Source organism: Saccopteryx leptura, chromosome 2, assembly GCF_036850995.1.
Source record: "Saccopteryx leptura isolate mSacLep1 chromosome 2, mSacLep1_pri_phased_curated, whole genome shotgun sequence".
Classification (NCBI taxonomy): Eukaryota; Metazoa; Chordata; class Mammalia; order Chiroptera; family Emballonuridae; genus Saccopteryx; species Saccopteryx leptura.
Window position 1 is genome coordinate 319,582,496 of NC_089504.1, and position 18,890 is coordinate 319,601,385.

Below are 18,890 nucleotides of genomic sequence, written 5' to 3' on the forward strand. Positions count from 1 at the left end.
GAGTGCGCGAAGCAATGGAGGAGAGCACAGCTTTGAGAGCAGCTTTATTTGCTCGGGGATCATGAGTCATCGGTCTGGGTTCCCCGGAACAAGGGCTGGCGCTCCTGGCTACCTCACACCGCTCTGCAGAGAGCAGATGGGGTTCTAGAGGAGAGGGAAAAGAAACAAGGTTCGGGTGTGAGGAGGCTGTTCGGCCCTGGCCCCAGCTTCCTCCCAGGTTCCCGAGTCCCTGCCTGCCTCCACCCCCAGCCCAGCAGCCTGGCAAGGGTCCTCTGTTCCACCCGGACCTCACTCAGGGCTGTCCCTGCTCCACAGGCCTCCCGGCCCCTGGCCACCTACCTGTCCGCCTCAGCTAGAGGGACCTGAGGAAGGCAAATTGTCCTGGGTAGTAGGGTCTGTGCGGGTCCTCGCCGGCCTGCGCCACCCTGCTGCACTGCGTCTCCTGGTGCTCCGTGGACTCCTGTTGGCGCCGGCTTTGCTCAGGGCCAGGGCAGTGCCCGGACAGATGGGCTGGGTCTGCCTCTGCCCCCTTTGCTCCCCACCCCCATCTACCTTCTCAGCCCCTAGGGAATACCTCCTCATCCTCCTCACCCCCTTCACCTCACCTTTCCTCCCCACTCCAAGCTGTCTCATCCCTTCCTCATCCTCACCCCTCTTCACTCTTCCTCCATCCCTCAGCGCCTTTTCCTTCCCTGCTCCTCCTCCATCCAGGCTTCTGCCTCTAGACCTCCCCGACAGGCCCAGCCACCTCCCCACCTCTCTGCTTCCTCTGCCCACTCTTACCTGTTGAACCTGTGTCTCTAAGGGACAGTGGACCATCCGTCCCAGGACTTTAGAGTCAGGGTCCAGCTTGATGCAGGCCAGGCATTTCCGCTTCCTCTGGGGAGAGGGGTGTGGGGCCAGGGGAGGAAAGGGATGAGGGGACGCCTGTGGCCTCACAGGGGTGGAGGCTGTGGTGGGAGGGCTGCCCACAATGGGGTCCTTTCCCCTGCAGGCCCTCAAGTAAAGCCTGTCTCGGGCACAGCCCACCCTGGGCTTGGGGAATTCCAGAATTCAGACCATCCTGCAGTTTTCAAAACCATGGAACTTTTATTTATGTATTATCATCTCTTATATTTATTTGCATTTTCTTGTAAGATTTTATTTGAACACCAGGATTCTGGCAGAGTCTGGAAAACGAAGGGTACAATGCAATCCCTCTTTGAACAGATGTTGGGGAACTGAGGCCTTCAGAGAACCTACAGAGCCATAGGGCTGGTGCTTGGCAGAGCCGGGTCCAGAACCCCACGGTTTCATTCCCAGCCCGGGGGTCTCCCCCATAGCAGGTTTTGTCCCCAAGGTGGCTGTTTACAGTTAAGCCCTGTTATGGATCAGCCTAGGCTGGGCCATCTCCACTTGCAGACTCAGAAAACAGAATTCACCAGGCCTGGGGCCAGAGCAACCCCACCCCAGTGACCTGAAGCCTGGGAGAGGGATGGAAAGTTGTCCCAGTGGCCCCTCTCTTGGCCGCCTGTCCAGGCCCAGGCCACCCCTCCCCCCCACCCCAGTCATAACCACAGGCTCTACAGGAGAGGGGTCTCTAACCTCAGGGCTTCTTGCTGGATCTCTGACAAATCCCAATCCCATACACCGACACCCAAGTGCGTGCCCTAGGCCTGGCACACACATGTGTCTGTACTCACCCCAGTGGGCTTGGCCTTGCACTCGGTTTTTTTCCAGTCCTTCTTCCAGCAGTCTGTCTGCTGGAGCTTAAATTCTATCTTCACAAAGGTCCCCTTCGGGAAGACCTACCGACAGACAGACAGATACACACACACACACACACACACACACACAGAGGAAGGCCAGCAGCCAGTTGAGTGTGCAGAGCAACTCCTGGAGGGGACCAGTCCCTCCTCCCCACTGTGAAACAGCACATCCAGTGGCGGCTGGGGTGGTGGCCTTTCTCCAGAGAGCTGGGTGCTCTGAGCCCAAGCACTTTGCACCTGCTTCCTGGAAATGTGCTGGTTGCCTGGAGTGTGGCCCTAACGCCCTCCCTTCCACTGGTCATGCTACTAACCGTCTCCGTGGCATTGTCCACACTGGTCTTCTGGAAGGCCCACTGCACACGCGGGTGCTTGTGGAATTCCTCCAGGGCCACCCGCAGGCCCTGGTGCTGGGCTGCTGTGAGCTCCGCCCTGCCCAAGCCCACTGCGCCCAGCCAAAGGGCCAGCAGGATCAGCAACCGCCACATGACTCCACCTCTGTCACCTGGTCCTGCAAAGCGTGTGTGTGATCCTCAGTTTTTCACACTGGCCAGTGGAGCCACCAGCGCCTTGGCCCCGCTCTCGGGAGATGGGGGGGGGCATGCCTGGCAGAGCTCTGGGCAGGGGTAGAGGGACAGGAAATGGCCTTGGCTGAAATCCCCCTGGTATTCCCCTGTTCTTCACTCCTCCCCATCCTGCCTTCCGCTGTTCCCTGGGTCCAGCTTAGTGTGGTTTGGCCCTGTCCTGGGTAGATGCTGAGTCGGCTTTTGTCCTTGGCCAACAGCCAGAGGAGCGCTCCTCCCTCCGTCCTTCCCTCCCCACCGTTTCTGGCTCTTCTCTCTCTCCTCTACCCCAGCAGCCCCAGCAGCCCCAGCAGCCCCTCTCCGCTTCCCCTTCCCACCCTGGGTCTTCTGGCTCCCAGGTCCTAGCCTCCAAGGACCCTTACCACCACCATCCCCGCCAGGATAATGGTGGGGGGGGGGGCACACTGGGGCATGAAAAGGGGGCTGGATATTGCTGGAAGGATGTCAGCAATGGAGGGGCCAGGGCAGGGTGGGAACCAAGGAGGATGCTTAACCCTCCCAGCACTGGCTGCCTGTTGCCATGGCTCCACCCCTAAACCAGAAATGAGGTCTCGCCTGGGAGACACACTTGGCTGTCTTCTTCAGGCAGACCCTCCCTCCCTGGCCATTTTTTCCGGGCCTTCCACACCACCCCTCTCCCAGCCCCAGGGAGGGGTGGGAGGTGGGGAAGGGATCCCTTGTCCCAAGGGCTGAGGACAAGGTGACAAGATTGGCCCTTGGAGCATGGCTCTTGGAGCAGCTCCCTCTGCCTGCCCCTCTCCTCCCTGCCCCTTCCCAAGCTCATCCAGCTGCCTCCAGCCCCCTCTCCCTCCTCACCTCCTCTTCGGTGCCTTGGGGTCTCTCCTAGCTTCCCACAGCGAGGTTACCAGGCAGTCAGCCTCCTCCAGCCCCCTGCCCCGCCGCACCCTCCCTCCAGGGGCTGGCCCCATCTCCTCCCATTCCCATGTCCTGGGCTCTCTCCAGCGCCCAGCGCCCGCCCGAGGCTCCGCCCCATCCCGTTAGGACCGGCCTCCGGGCAGTGTGCCCTCCTGGAGCCTTTCTGTCCCCCCCCTCCCGCTCCCCTCCGTCCTGCCGCCTGACCCTGACCCTCACCCTGGCCGCTCACCCAGGCAGGGCCAGAGAGCGGGGTGTCCTGGGGCCTAGGAAGAAGTGTGGTGAGGCTGCCCTCCTCTTACCTCCAGAGGAGCCCAAGTCCCTCTTCTTCCCCATCTCCACAGCAAATGGGACTGTCCTGCCTCATACCCTGCCTCCAGATGGTGCGGCCCTTCTTTGGGGCCCCTCTGGGTTACCAGTCCTCAGACACCCATTTCATGTCATTCGATCCTTTCCCCACCTCCCATCCCTAAAACCATACTTGGAAGGAAGGCATCTTTTTTTGCAATGACTCTGGTGTGTGACCACCTCTAGCACCAGCTCACCAGTCCAGTCTTGATCCTGCATATCCTATCCTTGGTGGCCATAGAGTACAGGGTCTCTCGTGGGATGTGGGGAGCCTGGCAGGATTCTGTGGGGGAATTCATAGCGTCAGCAGGGACTCTGGAAGAACATTGGTTCAACTCTTGCACATTTGAGCAGATCTGAACCAGCTCTGGTACTTTGCCTGTCAGTACCCCAGGCGATCATTTGTCTGCTCCCAGCCCTGTCCTAATGTCAGGACATAGACGACTTCATTGAACTTCCAACCCCTGAAACTCTTGCTTCCTTCTTTGCAGCGGGGGATCGGAAACCCTATCCAGGGGGTTGTCCTGTCATGAGGAAGAAATGAGGGAATATATGGAAAGTGGCTGCTTGTGTTCTGGGTGCACGTGAGAACAACATCAGCGTGGGACCTTGACTTTACCCTCATGCTTTCGTTTGTGCCAGTGCCCTCACCTGAATGCCCTTCCACACCATAAAGGCTCTGGACTCCAGCGGTGGTGGAGGGCTGGGATGTTCCTCCCGTGTCCCCAGCCTCATCCCTATCTCCCATGCCCCTAGTGCCATCTGGTCCAGAGCCTCCTCACTGCTCAGAGGATTGAGTCTCCTGCTCCCACTGGTCACCCTCGCCCCCGTAGGAACTCCACTCAGTCAGTGATCACCGCGCCTTCCGCTCCATCTGATAAAACATGTCACGTGTCTCACCCTCTAATGTCTCCTCTCCCATCTTCTTTCTCCTTGTGAAGGTGTAGTTTTTCATGCTTTTACTGTCTTTTAATGGAGTTTTGGAAGGGAGTAGGGGTAAGCATGTGTGTATTTAATCAGAGTCTGTGAATTACTTTAAAAGAAAAACCATATGTTGAAGTCTAACAACCCCCAGTATCTCAGAATGTGACTGCATTCAGAGCCATCGACTTCAAAGAGGCAATTAAGATAAAACAAGGTCCTATGGATGGGTCCCAAACCAACATGACTGGTGTCCTTATAAGAAGAGATTAGGACACAGAGGGAAGACCACAGGGGATCCCAGGGAGAACTCCACAGTTAACAAGCTGAGGAGAAAGGTCTCAGGAGGACCAACCTCACTGACCTCTGGCCCCCAAAATTGTAAGAGAATAAGTTTCTGTTTAAGCTACCCAGTGTGTGATCCTTTGTAATGGCAGTCCTAGCAAACTTACACACACACACACTCACACTCACACAAGGAATCCTTTCCCAAGACTGGGTGCTATACACTCAATCTGCTTATTTGAAAAGCCATGTTTTTGTCTGTATGATACAGTAAGTCAGTGGTCCCCAACCCCCGGGGCCGCGGACCGGTACCGGTCCGTGGGCCATTTGGTACCGGTCTGCAGAGGAAGAATAAATAACTTACATTATTTCTGTTTTATTTATGTTTAAGTTTGAACGATGTTTTATTTTTAAAAAATGACCAGATTCCCTCTGTTACATCTGTCTAAGACTCACTCTTGACGCTTGTCTCGATCACATGATACACTTATCTGTCCCACCCTAAAAGCCGGTCCGTGAAAATATTTTCTGACATTAAATCGGTCCGTGGCCCAAAAAAGGTTAGGGACCACTGCAGTAAGTAATCAGGTGCTTCGTGAGCAAAAGAATAAAGTTAGGATGACTAAGCCAAAAAAATTGCCTTATTGAGAATAAACATATAAACTCTATCATTTATCTTTTTAAAAAAGGAAAGAAAAGAAAAGAAAAAAGAAAGAAAGAAAGAAATCAGGATGCCACTTAATGTTTTAGCGTGGCAGAAACCGGAACTTGGATTTCAGTCAGTGGACTCACCTTAAGGATCACATAATGTGCCGTTAACATTTTCAAACTTGTAATTACTCTTTCAGGGAAATTTAGCAAACTAACCAATCAAAGTTGCACATTTATTACATAGATTTAAAGAGTCACTTTCATGAGTGAAAAATATTTTCTCAAATCAGAGTGACCAGGAGGCAGACAGATACCAGGCTGAAAGTGAGGTAGATCCCCTATAAACTCATCAAACCTCACTCAAGGGACCTACCACTAGATGGAGACGGTGAGCAAGATCTAGCTTTTTGAAATTTAGGAGTTCCCTATTTTTTCAAATGACAAGGCTTTGTAATTGCTTTTTCATACATCCTGGTGGTCTGATCTTTTTTTTTTTTTTTTCCAATCCCTGGTTTTACCCTAAGGACTTATCTTACCTCCATTAGACCCATCACTCATGCCAATTTGTTGCAACAGTTTTATATCCCAGATGCGTGTTTGTTAGAACTGAAAACCAGCAGACAGGACACCTCAGCCTGTGGCACCTTAGCCCGTTGGGAGAAGGCACTGAGGGCCTATGAAATGAAATACTTCTCAAGATTTTATCTAGTATATTATTTGTTGAATGTAGCGGTTTAATAGACTTACTATGTAGTCAACATGCTATATTGTATTTTTATAAATTTATTGATTTTAGAGAGAAAGGAAGGGAGAAAGAGAAACACTGTTTTGTTGTTACAACTATGTGTGCATTCATTCTTTTTTTTTTAGAGACAGTTGCTCTTTTTTATTTATGATTTTAATTTATTGTGTTTACATAGATTCAAGTGTCCCACTGAATATCTCTCCCCCCTCGTGTTCCCCTTACCCCCCCCCACTTTGCCCCCTCCTTCTAATGCATTCTCACTTTCCCTCCAGGATTTGCTGTCCTATTCTCTATAATGCTGAGTTATGTATATATAATTTCACTAATCTCTTTCCCTTCTCTGATCCCATCTTCTCTTCCACTTCCCTCTGACCACTTTCCCTCTGGTCCCTTTGATCCCGCCTCTGCCTCTGTTCCGTTCCTCAGTTCACATTGTTCATGGATTCCTCATGATTAATTCTTGTATGTGCCCTGACCTGGGATTGAACTCCCAACCTTGGCGTATCTGGACAATGCTCTAACCAACCGAGTTACCCAGTCAGGGCTGTTGCAATTTCTAATAACAGCCACAAATAAACCTTAAATCCTGTTCAGAGGAAACCTATGTGTTTTGTTTTTTGTTTTGGGTTGGTTTTTTTTTTTTTGTATTTTTCTGAAGTTGGAAACAGGGAGGCAGTCAGACAGACTCCCACATGCACCCAACTGGGATCCACCTGGCATGCCCACCAGGGGGTGATGCTCTGCCCATCTGGGGCATTGCTCTGTTGCAACCAGAGCCATTCTAGTGCCTGAGGCAGAGGCCATGGAGCCATCCTCAGTGCCCGGGCCAACTTTGCTCCAATGGAGCCTTGGTTGCTGGAGGGGAAGAGAGAGAGACAGAGAGGAAGGAGAGGGGGAGGGGTGGAGAAGCAATGGGTACTTCTCCTGTGTGCCCTGGCCAGGAATTGAACCCAGGACTCTTGCACGCCAGGCCAATGCTGTACCGGAAACCATGTTTTAAGACAGTGAAGGCAAACCAGTTCTGACAACAGCTGAGACTTCACTGGCCAACACTTAAGGCACCCAATGTAACCAGGACCCCAATCTGGTTAGAAGGAACAGAGCTGAAGCCAGGTTCACACTGATCCCCCCAAGTCACCCATGGTTTTCTTGGAGAGGCATCCAGGTAGGAACATGCTGAGGTCAGAGTAGCACTTTTGTGTTATTGGTGAGCACGAACAGGTGGCTTTTCCAAACAACTGCAGATGCTGCTCACAGGAAACAAAGCATCTGAAAATACATGTGCTTCTGCTAGACTGCAAAGACTGCAGGGATTCTGTTTAGAATTTCCTTGTGTTTCCAAATTGAGCTTGAGCTTTTTAGTTGATTTTAAACCACGAAAGGACACACACTGACTTCTGACTCCTGTCCTTTGAATTAAATTGAAGAAAATAGAATCCAATCCCAGTCTGGAATAGAAAAAGGTATAGCATTATAACAACAGATGGGATTTGACCTTGAAAGGGCAGACATGTAGATTTCTAGGTAAAGTCAATTACTTTTGTTTCCTGGCTGAGACACCAAGATGATATGTTCCAGCATCTTCTGGTAGTGCCTGGTCCTAAGACCACATCACCAAGGGGGTGGTAGACGTGGTGGCCAGGGAGCGGGGCATCCTGCTTCCCTGGAGGGACCACAGTTCCCTGAAGGGGCCCGCACTGCATTTATTCTAGGATAATGTTCCAGATGTAAAAGAATACGTTTAAGGCACTGCCTCCAACAACGACTTCTTCAAATGGGTTACAGAGTCAAGTTTTCTTTTGAGTTTCCATTCTTTATCTCACTCACATACTGATTTGAATTTTCCTATAAGAAAAAGTGGTATTTTTCTTTCACTATAAGTCCTGCTGGGTTCCCAACACCTGCGCAATGAACAGTAGCAAAGGGAGAGAGGTTCAAGTTCACCCTCAGCATGGTCTAATCAAATTCGCTTAACCAAGGCGTCAGGCTTTTACATGTCCTCACTCATTTGGTCCACAAACACTAACTGAGCACCTACTTTGGGTCTGACACCTTTCTAGGGGCTGTCTAGGAGGTGGTTAAAAAGACAGGACAGCCTTGGCCGGTTGGCTCAGTGGTAGAGTGTCGGCTTGGCGTGCAGGAGTCCCAGGTTTGATTCCCGGCCAGGGCACACAGGAGAAGCGTCCATCTGCTTCTCCACCCCTCCCCCTCTCCTTCCTCTCTGTCTCTCTCTTCCCCTCCCGCAGCCAAGGCTCCATTGGAGCAAAGATGGCCCGGGCACTGAGGATGGCTCTGTGGCCTCTGCCTCAGGCGCTAGAATGGCTCTGGTTGCAACAGAGCGACGCCCCAGAGGGGCAGAGCATCGCCCCCTGGTGGGCGTGCTGGGTGGATCCTGGTCAGGCACATGCGGGACTCTGTCTGACTGCCTCCCCATTTCCAACTTCAGAAAAACACACACAAAAAAAAGACAGGACAAATCCCTGCCTTTGTGTGACTTATGTTGTGGTAGGTGTTGGTCAAATAAGTTTGTAAATATGATATATAGGTTTGCTCACTTATAGTTTGCATTGGGTGTGGGGGACAGGCTGTAAGCAGGCAGGGTTGTTATACCCTAAGGCTTAGTTTTAAGACTAAGCCTTTCCCACCCTAAGTGATTTTGTATCAGAGACTTCCTTGTTTGTATACTGGATTTAAGGTTTTGATTTCTACACTATAAAATGGGTCAGACCAGGAGCTTGATCTCTCTCGGTTCCTGAGATTAGCATTAGAGAGAGAGAGCAGAGAAAGGCCATGTGGAGGAGAGGAGAAGCAGCCAAAATGGTTGAGTGCTGAAGGAGAAGCCAGTTTGTGCAGAGTTTGTGCAGAGAGAAGGAGATGGGGAACAGAGGTGAATAAGGCTGGTGAGGTAGAAACATTTGATTCTAGGAATACTTGGATAAGTCAGTGCCTTTGGGAGCCCTGAATGGAAAGGGAAGTGTTTTTCCACTGTGTGTATTTCTTGCCCGCCTGGTGCAAACTAGGATTAAATGTAATGGCCCACCAGTTCTTGGCTCTGTTTTTTCATTACCGTCTGTCCGAATCAAATGCGAACCTGCACGGCTACTGGCTTTATAGTAGGCATCTAGATGAAAGCCATCTAAACGAATAAAAACCTACATAATTTCAAGTAGATGATAAGGGCTATGAAGAACAGTAAGACCAAGTAGAGGGGCTTGAAGGTGACAGGGCAGGTGGGCTTCCCCACATCCTAATCCCTGGAACCTGTGAATGTTACCTTATATGGCAAAAGGGACTGCAGATGTAATTAAGCTAAGGATTTTGGGATGGGAAAATTACGTTGGGGAAATAAAATTAAAAAAACAAAATGTTGGCCCTGGCCGGTTGGCTCAGTGGTAGAGCGTCAGCCTAGCGTGCGGGGGACCCGGGTTCGATTCCCGGCCAGGGCACACTGGAGAAGCGCCCATTTGCTTCTCCACCCCTCCGCCGCGCTTTCCTCTCTGTCTCTCTCTCCCCTCCCGCAGCCAAGGCTCCATTGGAGCAAAGATGGCCCGGGCGCTGGGGATGGCTCCTTGGCCTCTGCCTCAGGCGCTAGAGTGGCTCTGGTCGCAATATGGCGACGCCCAGGATGGGCAGAGCATCGCCCCCTGGTGGGCAGAGCGTCGCCCCTGGTGGGCGTGCCGGGTGGATCCCGGTCGGGCGCAGGCGGGAGTCTGTCTGACTGTCTCTCCCTGTTTCCAGCTTCAGAAAAATGAAAAAAAAAAAAAACAAAAACAAAAAACAACAAAATGTTCTGCCCATCCAGAAAATCTCCCAACAAAGGTAGAAGAGAAAGAGCAGTTTTACTGAATAAGCATTTCAACAGAATGAGATACTCATCATAAGCAGTCGCCATGAGATTGCAGAGACAGAAAGAAATCTCCTGTTATAGAGCCCAGCAGGTGCGTCCCGTTACACACGTTCTGAGATAAACTGTCATCAATCCTCAGGTCAGAGGACTTGACCATTATCACACAGAGTTCATTCGTCCTGGATTCACCTGGTAATTGGGGTAGCCAATTACCTGTGTTTGTTAACTACCCTCATCCAGAGGAAATCACACTTTTCCTATCTATATGACAGAAGATAGTTTTGCAGCTTGCAGCCAGGTGTCCACCCAGGTTAGGCCGCCACCCTCCCTTGGGGACTGGGAGACAGGGCCCTCAGTCCCTTGATATTTACATTTCAAAGAGATAGCTCCCAGGTCCTTGAGAGAGACCTGTCCTGGGCTGCAAAGCTAGCAAGAGGCTTAATTACCCATATATCTCAAAGAGACAGAGAAAAATTCACAATGGCCAGTTTTCTAAGGAAAGGGTGGTGGTTGTGGGGAAAGTGTGTCCTTTTTGCCCCAGGGAGAATGAAAGCTCATCTTTGTTAGTTTTAATTGGGATTTGCCCTTACAACTGTCCTGGATTATCTGGGCAGCACCTGGATGTAACCACAGGTATCCTGATAAGAGGGAGGCAGCCAGAGATTTGAGTGCAGCAGAGACAAAAGGCAATGTGGCTACCCTGCTGGCTTTGAAGAGGGACACAGGGTGCCAGGTCCTTCAGGGAATGCAGCTCTGGAGGCTGGAAAAGGCAAGGGGACTGAGTCTCCATTAGACTCTCAGGAAGGAACACAGCCCTGCCTACACCTTGATTTCTGCCCAGTGAAATTGATTTTGGTTGTCTGACCTCTGGAACTGCAAGGGAATGAACGTGTATTGTCTTCTGCGAGCAAGTTTGTGGGCATCTGTCACGGCAGCCGCAGGAATAAATGAGTAGATGAGTGTAGAGGTGGGAGGTGCGGAGAGGTCCACGGGGAAGCGTGTTTTGAGGAGGGGATACTTGGGCTCCAGTGTGAATACAGTGAAAGAGGGACTCAATACAGTTCTGGAGGGAGAGCCTCCTAGGCAGACAGAATAGCAGCTCCAAAGGGCAGGCACGATGTGTTGGCTGGGGCAGTGGCCAGCAGGACCCCAGCTGACATGGAGTTAGAGAGGCAGGTGTGGTCAGCTGAGAGAGAGCCTGAGAGGCGGCTGCAGTGGTTCGTGATGCTTTCAACATGTGCCACCTGGTCTATGTTTAAAAGGGTCAATCTGGCTCTGGAGACTGGGTTCCAGGGTGGCTGAGCAGAGGCCAGTGGCGGTGCCATAGGGAGAGGTGAGAAGGATTGAGCAGGGCCTCACAGCCCTAGTGCCCGCACAGGATATCTGAGATCCCCACCTGCTTTCCTTTCGACCAATTACATTTTGTTTTAGAAAAAATGGACTCCTGGAACTAGATATGATATGCAGAAGCAAAGTATCCTGTGCCGGTGCCGCAGAGTCAGGGGTGACATTCGATCCCAGTCTAGGGCTGCTCTTACATTGTCTGTCCTCACAAAGCACTCTGCATGTGTTGTGCCTTTAAGAGTATTTTTAGAACTGCAGCTGTAGTTTTTCCTGAAGAGTTTCCACATGACCTAGCAAGACTGCTCTCACCTGAGCTGCTAGCCTTGGGCAGTCAGGGCCTCGCTCTGTATGGGCCTCAGCTGCTGTCTCTCCAGGTCCCGATGCTGGAGGGCTTATGGAACCAGGGCTGTGTGAGCAGTTGCTAGTGACTGTGCCAGTGTGAGTCCCTCCCAGCAGATGAGCAGATCAAGGTGAGTGGGGCATGTGCCTCCTGCCTCCTTCCCACACTGCGCGCAAACACACAGAATAAGCTTGAGTTTTGCACATCTGCCTTCAGGATGCTGTCTGCAGCAGGAGTTAACCATAAAGTTCTATTAGGATGATGTTTTCCTCTCTTCTCTCTGCTCCCTAGTCTCCTCCAGCTGTTCAACAACCAGCCACTCATAAATGGTTAACAAGTATTGAGTTTTATTTCATATTAAGTCCTAACCCAAGAGATATTGCCATCGCTAAACCAGGGTAAGGAGGCATTGTGGAAAAACAGCATGGACCATTTCTGCCTGGCTCATGATCAGGCCAGCACCTGGCACAGTGGCAGATGGTGGACACTGATTAAATATTTGTTGGCTGTATGAGCTGGGGGAAGGGGTGGGGCTGGGGCAGTCTATCTGCAAGAGATGAATGGAGTTTTCCCTTTTGAAGATACAGAGTTGCTTCTAAACAATACTTGGGCATCTTCACAGAGGATTTCTGGAGACAGGAAAGGCAAATCTATAATGATATAGAAAAAGAAGAATTGGAACAACTCATTTGTACACTTAGGCTGCCATTAAGAATCATGTTGTAAAAGAATATCTAATAAAATGCGGGAAAATTCACAGTAGTGTTAAGTGAAAAGGGCAGAATACATCTTTGCTAGGCATTATACCCATTATATCCAATATGCATAGATTAGCACAGGAAAAAACATCGGAAGACACACACCAAAATATTAAATGTAATTCACGCCAGGAGGTAAAACTATGAGAGATTTTTATATTCTACTTCATATTTATGGAATAGATTTTAAAAGTATTTTAAAAATATTTGTACAGTTTTAAAATGGCCTTTGTTGTAAAGCATAAAATGACATGAAACTGTACGAGCCTAGGAAGCCCAGGAAGTGTTTCACTTGTAAAGTCAAGGCCACCTGCTAGCGGGTGAGTCACTGGCGCAGGCTCACACTTGCCTCCGCACTCGCTAACTGGCTGCCGCGCTTCCAAGCAAAATGCCCCCGAGCGAGAACTGCCCTATGCCCCGGGGCCGCGGACAGACATCTTTGCTAATTTATGGAATCGAGGTCATTCTCCTTGCAAAGGTCACGCGATGGACCTCTTCTGTCTCCACTTCTGAGCGAACCAGAAGCCGGACTCTTTGGTCCGGCACGCTGCCCACGGCCGGTGGATGTCAGCGTGGTTCTGACCCCACAGCACTGATTCTGCAGCTCGGACAAGGTCAAAGTGGCCAGAGAGTGGTGGGTGCGGCCCACGGACGGCCCAGGGGATGGAGAGCCCTCTCAGAAGGCTCGGGCGAGCTTGGAGCCTTTAGGAAGCCCACGAGGTCAGGTCTGGCCGAGTGACAAGTCTGACCACGCGGTCGCCCAGGGACACGGGCGTCCTCCATAAGGACAAAGGGTGGGGAAACTTGAGCCTGGCCTGTGCCGGAAAAGCCGGGCTGTGGTCGCCATGGCAACAGAGTCGGGCCCTCCGCCGTCTCCCCCAGCCCAGCCCGCGAGGGGGCGCTGGGGGCAGCTAGGGACCTCGCTCCACTGGCCCCACTGTCCGGCCCGCCTCGCTGGCCGCAGCTGCCGGCCGGAGCCGTGACTGACCCTCGGCAGCTTCTGTAGTCACGTGGCGCTGGGAACCGGTGGGGGGGCTAGGCACGGGCCTGGCAGTGGTGAACTCGAACCTGCCGCTGTCGCTGTCTCCACGGCCGGCGGGGTGGGGAGCGCAGCCGCTGGCTCCGGCTTTCCGGCCTCATGGACGCGCGACGCGCCTCCGCGCACCCCGCCGGAGAGGTTCGTCCCGGGCAGGGCACGGGGTTCCATGCGAGCCCGCGGCGGGGGAGGCTCTACCTGCCAGGCGCGTGACCGTGTGCGCACCGTGTGGGGGGCACATGCCGACTCGAGTCGGGGGTGAACGCACGCACCTGCGCACAGGCTCCGCGAGGTGCGCTCTGCGCCGAGACCTGAAAGGGCCCACTCGGGGAACCAGGAGCGCAGAGCTGTGCGTCCGCGGACGGAGGCGGGACACGAGCGAATACAAGAGGGGGGTGTGGGGGCGCCATCCAGGCCGTGCAAGGAGCTTTTGACCGAGACCTGGTCATACTAGCTCGCCTGCGCAGCCCTCTGGGAAACGGGCCTGGAATTCCTGTTGGGAGGAGGGTGGGGGGAAGGGGAGCCAGCGGGGATTCCAGAGTTGCTGCCGGAGTCTGGCCTTTGGCCATCGGCATGGAGAATTCGTGTTGTGACCTTACCAGTGGAGGAAATGACCCCCCAAACGCAGCTGTGTGCTTCCTTGGTGCAGGGGACACATTTACTTATTAATGTAATAGCTGTTAAGGTCACTCTGCCTGCCGGTATGGGGCTTGGGTGGGGGAGGGGGTGGTGGCTGACGAGGACACAAAGATGACTGCCCTAGAGGAGCGCAGAGCCTCATACCTGTTTTCTCTCCCCTCCCCACAGGTAAGGCTGGCCTCTCTGCAGCCGGAGGCCTGAGCTCTGCCATGGGGGTAGGGGTGTCTTTACTCCTGCAGTTTTCTCTGACGTCTGGGGGCTACCAGAGTGTGGACCGAAGCAGGCGCTGTGGCCGCCGGAGTATCCCCAGGAGCATCCCCCGAGGGAGCTGGAAGAGGCCTCGTGTCCAGCTCCACAGCCTCCAGGGTAGAGTCTGGCCTTCTTTGTTGGGTTCGCAATCCATTCCAGTGCTCAAGCCTTCCCTTCCCTGGGAAGGAAGGCACCCGTGGGGAAGGACCCCACTCTCTTATCCTGTAACCTTCCCTGTGCTCAGTCCAGTCCGTCCGTTGGGAATGAGTCATATCTGTGCTCCTCAGAGGAGTGCAGAGTAGAGGGAATTGAGAATGTGTCTGGAGTGAGGGTCCCTTACAAGTCTTAACTGCCAACCCACCCTTTAGTGAGGGCCCTCCTGTGGGAATCTGGGCTCCCTGGGGCTTCAGAGTTGCTGAATGTGGGGCAGCCCCTGGTAAAGTTGGGGCAAGACCAGAGAGGGGCGGACATAATCTCTTCTTTCCTCCCCTTCTCTTGCCCCACTAATCCCTTCCACCCTGAGGGAGGCAAAGGGAGGCAGTGCCAGGGCCACAGGCCCCTGAGGGCCGTGTGCTGTGGGTGTCCTTTAGATCTGGGATTGCTTTCCTTCTTGTGATGTCCTAATCATGCATGTGTGGGTGGAGGGGGGCAGGCGGGCAGAATGTGGGCACAGTCTGGACAGGCGGTGGCCTGGCTTGGTGCTGGGAGTAGCATCTACTGGGGCTGTTCTCATTCACTCTCCTGGCTTCTATCCTGAGAGACTGTGTTAGGGAGTCTGAACCACCACCCCCTGACCCCCGGCTGTGGTTAATGCTTGGGTGAAGATAATAGGAATGAAAGGCTATAGAAATCTCTGAGAGATTTATAAACCCAGCTGTGTAAGAGGAAAGAACGCTGGCCTGGGAGTGCAGAGGACCTGTTCTCTAGTCCCGGTTCATCTGTTGGTTTACTGTGTCCCCTTGGGCGAGTCCTGTCACCTCCTATGCCTTCCAGTTGCTTCATCTATCAAACGGGGAGCCTGACATTGGCTCGGCCAGTCCCACAGAGCTGCCGTGAAGTGCAGATGTGGCAGCAGGAAATGGTAGGGACAGGAGAAGACAGCAAGGCGGCTCTTGGAAAAAGCATGAAGCACCACAGGGAGAGGCGATGCATTTTCTGACGAGGCAGGAATGTTTGTGCAGCCAACACTGAATGTTTACTCCGTGCTGAACCCACGGCAGCCTGGAGGGGGATTCCAAGAAGTGTCAGAGTCAAGAAGAACTCATGACAGATACATTTAAAATGTATGTCTAGGAGCCCAAGACGGAACTGATACAGAAGAATAGCCTAGATTCAGGGGCTCTAGGAGTTCAGAAGTCTGAGCATCTACTGGGGCTGGGGGGTGGCAGGGAAGGGACGGGGCGGGGTGAATGGACATCTGGTGTGACTGTGCTTTTCTGCCCGCAGCAGAGGAAGGACCCATGCTGGAACGTCGCTGCAGGGGCCCCCTGGCCATGGGCCCGGCCCAGCCCCAACCCCAACCCCAGCCCCAACCCCAGCTCCTTTCTGGGCCCTCCCAGGAGTTGCCTCAGACCCTGGAGAAGAAGTCCCGTGGGCAGAGGTTACAAGGCACCTCAGTGGCCCAGTCAGGCAGCCAAGCTCCAGGTCGGGTCCATCGCTGTACCCACTGTCGAAGGCACTTCCCGGGTTGGGTGACCCTGTGGCTTCATGCCCGATACTGCCAGGCGCGGTTGCCCTTGGCCTGCCCAGAATGTGACAGTCGCTTCCGACACGCGCCCTTCTTGGCACTGCACTGCCAGGTCCATGCTGCTGCCACCCCTGACCTGGGCTTCACCTGCCACCTCTGTAGGCAGAGCTTCCAAGGCTGGGTGGCCCTTGTTCTGCATCTGCGGGCCCACTCGGCTGCCAGGCGGCCCATCGCCTGCCCTGAATGTGAGAGACGTTTCTGGCGACGAAAACAGCTTCAAATGCATGTGCGGCGGTGCCATCCTCCTGCCCCAGAGGCCCGGCCCTTCATATGTGGCAACTGTGGCCGCAGCTTTGCCCAATGGGACCAGCTGGTTGCTCACAAGCGGGTTCACATAGCTGAGGCCCTAGAGGAGGCAGCAGCCAAGGCTGTGGGGCCTCGGCCCAGGGGCCGGCCAGCGGTGGCTGCCCCCCGGCCTGGGGGAGACGCTGTGGACAGGCCCTTCCAGTGTGCCTGCTGTGGCAAGCGCTTCCGCCACAAACCCAACCTGATCGCCCACCGCCGCGTGCACACCGGCGAGCGGCCCCACCAGTGCCCCGAGTGCGGGAAGCGCTTCACCAACAAGCCCTACCTGACTTCCCACCGGCGCATCCACACTGGCGAGAAGCCCTATCCCTGCACTGAGTGCGGGCGCCGCTTCCGCCACAAACCCAACCTTCTGTCCCACAGCAAGATCCACAAGCGGTCTGAGGGGTCCGCCCAGGGTGCCCCCGGCTCAGTGAGCCCCCAGCTTTCAGCAGGCCCCCTGGAGCCCTCAGCAGAGCCTACCCCAGAGGCCCCACTGAGACCTTCCCAGGAGCCTGCCCCAGAGCCTCTGCTGGAGGCCCCCCAAGAAGCCCCCCGGGACCAGGCAGAAGCCCCCCCATCCCTCTACAGCTGTGATGACTGTGGCAGGAGCTTCCGGCTGGAGCGCTTCCTGCGGGCCCACCAGAGGCAGCACACTGGAGAGCGGCCCTTCACCTGCACCGAGTGTGGGAAGAACTTTGGCAAGAAGACCCACCTGGTGGCCCACTCGCGGGTCCACTCCGGAGAACGGCCCTTCGCCTGCGAGGAGTGCGGGCGCCGCTTCTCCCAGGGCAGCCACCTGGCAGCGCACCGGCGTGACCACGCCCCCGAGCGGCCCTTCGTCTGCCCAGACTGTGGCAAGGCCTTTCGCCACAAGCCCTACCTGGCTGCCCACCGGCGCATCCACACCGGCGAGAAGCCCTACGTCTGCCCTGACTGTGGCAAAGCCTTCAGCCAGAAGTCCAACCTGGTTTCCCATCGACGCATCCACACGGGTGAGCGCCCCTATGCCTGCCCCGACTGTGACAGGAGCTTCAGCCAGAAGTCCAACCTCATCACCCACCGCAAGAGCCACATCCGGGATGGCGCCTTCTGCTGCGCCATCTGTGGCCAGACCTTTGACGACGAGGAGAAGCTCCTGGCCCATCAGAAGAAGCATGATGTCTGAGGGCGGGGTGGCATTCAGTGGGACTGTGGGGTGGGGGGGCCCTGGGCTGCTGCTGGTGGAGCGAGGGCTGGAGAAGCAGGGAGTGATTGGTTCCTGTTAGAGAGGGAAGTGATCTCCCAACCCCAGGCCAGGGTACCCCCTGCAGAGTGTGGGGACCAGACCTCCAGCTGGAGTTCACTAAGGTACCGTCCTCACTGTCCTGTGCTCTGGAACAGTAGCAATAGCACCTGCACCCACCCCTTAGTGTCTGTCCTCGCTGAAGGGGCCACCAGTGGGCAGGATGACCCTTCTCTGGTGTTAACGCCTTAATGTCCTTGTCTTTTAATACGAGCTCCTTTAGTTCATTTTTGGAAGTAGGTATGGTACAGTCCTTAGTAAAGCGTGCTTGGGAGGTAAAGCCAACCAGCTGGCTACAGCTGGGAGAACCTGCTGGCCTTGTTAGGCAGCCCTGGGAGGGGAAGCCGAGCTGCTCTGACCTGTCCCACCCCGTCCCTTCCGCCTGCCCCTTCACTGGCACCCAGACTTGGGGAGACCCATCTACTGAGAGTCTCAGCTTCTCCTTCCTCCCTGAATATCACAGCCCAAGGGTGTTTCCCCCGGTCTGACTTGCTTTATCCACCGCCCTCCCTGTGCTTAGAGCACCCCCTGGCTGTCAGCAGTCCTGTGTCCAGGCTTTTGTCTGAACACCCCAACCCTCCACACCTTACAGAACCCCACATGTGTGGAAATGACTGCCCCATTGAGAATGGAGGGTCAGCTGACAAGAAGACAGGGGTGAGTTTCCTTTTCAGCATTTCTAGTGTTTGGATGCCCAGCCTCCACTTGAACACTTAGGTGACAGGGAGTCCCCACCTCCTGGCACCCTGGCTCTATTGTAGGATCTTTCTAATCTTTAGAAGTTCTTCCTTATAATGAGTGAAATCAGCTCTCCTATCATTTCTACCTTTTGGGCCTTGTTCTGTTCTCTGGAACTAAACAGAACCACCACTTACCCATTCCTTTTCAAATTAGAGAATAAAGATTTGGTTTTAGAACTGGTGGCTGAGAAGTGTTCCTTTCTCCCAGGGAGCTGTGGTGTTGGAGGGAGGAGTAGCGCACTGCCTATTTTTGACGGGTATCAATAGACCCTTTCCCTGCCAGTTTTAGTGATCTCTGCATAGGTCACCAGCACCTGGCATAGTCCGATGCGTAATAATAACAGCCACGAATTGTTTATGTGAGTGGCAACTTGTAAAGAAGTTTTCCTAAATTATCTCACATAGTCTTTGTGATGTAAGCACTATTATAGATGAATGCATTTGTTCAAGGTCATGTCCCTGGTAATG

At 53.9% G+C, this 18,890-nt stretch overlaps 2 protein-coding genes across 9 annotated transcripts; one reads left to right on the forward strand and one right to left on the reverse strand.

The window, feature by feature from the left end:
• Positions 1–27: 27 nt before the first annotated feature.
• RARRES2 (retinoic acid receptor responder 2) lies at positions 28–2,256 on the reverse strand. The gene is made up of 5 exons (XM_066363010.1): positions 2,060–2,256; positions 1,683–1,787; positions 784–879; positions 340–460; positions 28–144 (listed from the first exon to the last, which is right to left on the reverse strand). Exons 1-4 carry the CDS (start codon positions 2,231–2,233, stop codon positions 353–355), a joined length of 483 nt encoding a protein of 160 aa, XP_066219107.1. The 5' UTR covers positions 2,234–2,256; the 3' UTR covers positions 28–144; positions 340–352.
• Positions 2,257–11,666: 9,410 nt separating this feature from the next.
• On the forward strand, positions 11,667–18,599 carry REPIN1 (replication initiator 1). Of its 8 annotated transcripts, none has more exons than XM_066363015.1 (3): positions 11,667–11,813; positions 14,285–14,482; positions 15,812–18,599. In XM_066363015.1, the coding sequence occupies exons 2-3, from the start codon at positions 14,326–14,328 to the stop codon at positions 17,563–17,565; spliced, it is 1,911 nt and encodes a 636-aa protein (XP_066219112.1). In that variant the 5' UTR covers positions 11,667–11,813; positions 14,285–14,325; the 3' UTR covers positions 17,566–18,599. The 8 variants fall into 8 exon arrangements, with proteins under 8 accessions (XP_066219112.1, XP_066219108.1, XP_066219109.1 ...); XM_066363011.1 differs by lacking the exon at positions 11,667–11,813 and adding an exon at positions 13,442–13,618 and having other exon boundaries at positions 14,356–14,482; XM_066363012.1 differs by lacking the exon at positions 11,667–11,813 and adding an exon at positions 13,442–13,618 and having other exon boundaries at positions 14,356–14,482; positions 15,815–18,599.
• The last annotated feature ends 291 nt before the right edge of the window (positions 18,600–18,890 follow it).

What these genes read in the sequence shown, in the direction of transcription:
- RARRES2 (XM_066363010.1), bottom strand. Translation starts at nt 2,233, where the DNA reads ATGTGGCGGTTGCTGATCCTGCTGGCCCTTTGGCTGGGCGCAGTGGGC. An exon ending in TGGACAATGCCACGGAGACG is followed by an intron (nt 1,788 to 2,059) that starts GTTAGTAGCATG and finishes GTCTGTCGGTAG; the next exon opens with GTCTTCCCGAAGGGGACCTT. An exon ending in GCAAGGCCAAGCCCACTGGG is followed by an intron (nt 880 to 1,682) that starts GTGAGTACAGAC and finishes CCCTCTCCCCAG; the next exon opens with AGGAAGCGGAAATGCCTGGC.
- REPIN1 (XM_066363011.1), top strand. Translation starts at nt 13,580, where the DNA reads ATGGACGCGCGACGCGCCTCCGCGCACCCCGCCGGAGAG. An exon ending in CCGCGCACCCCGCCGGAGAG is followed by an intron (nt 13,619 to 14,355) that starts GTTCGTCCCGGG and finishes TTACTCCTGCAG; the next exon opens with TTTTCTCTGACGTCTGGGGG. An exon ending in CCAGCTCCACAGCCTCCAGG is followed by an intron (nt 14,483 to 15,811) that starts GTAGAGTCTGGC and finishes TTCTGCCCGCAG; the next exon opens with CAGAGGAAGGACCCATGCTG.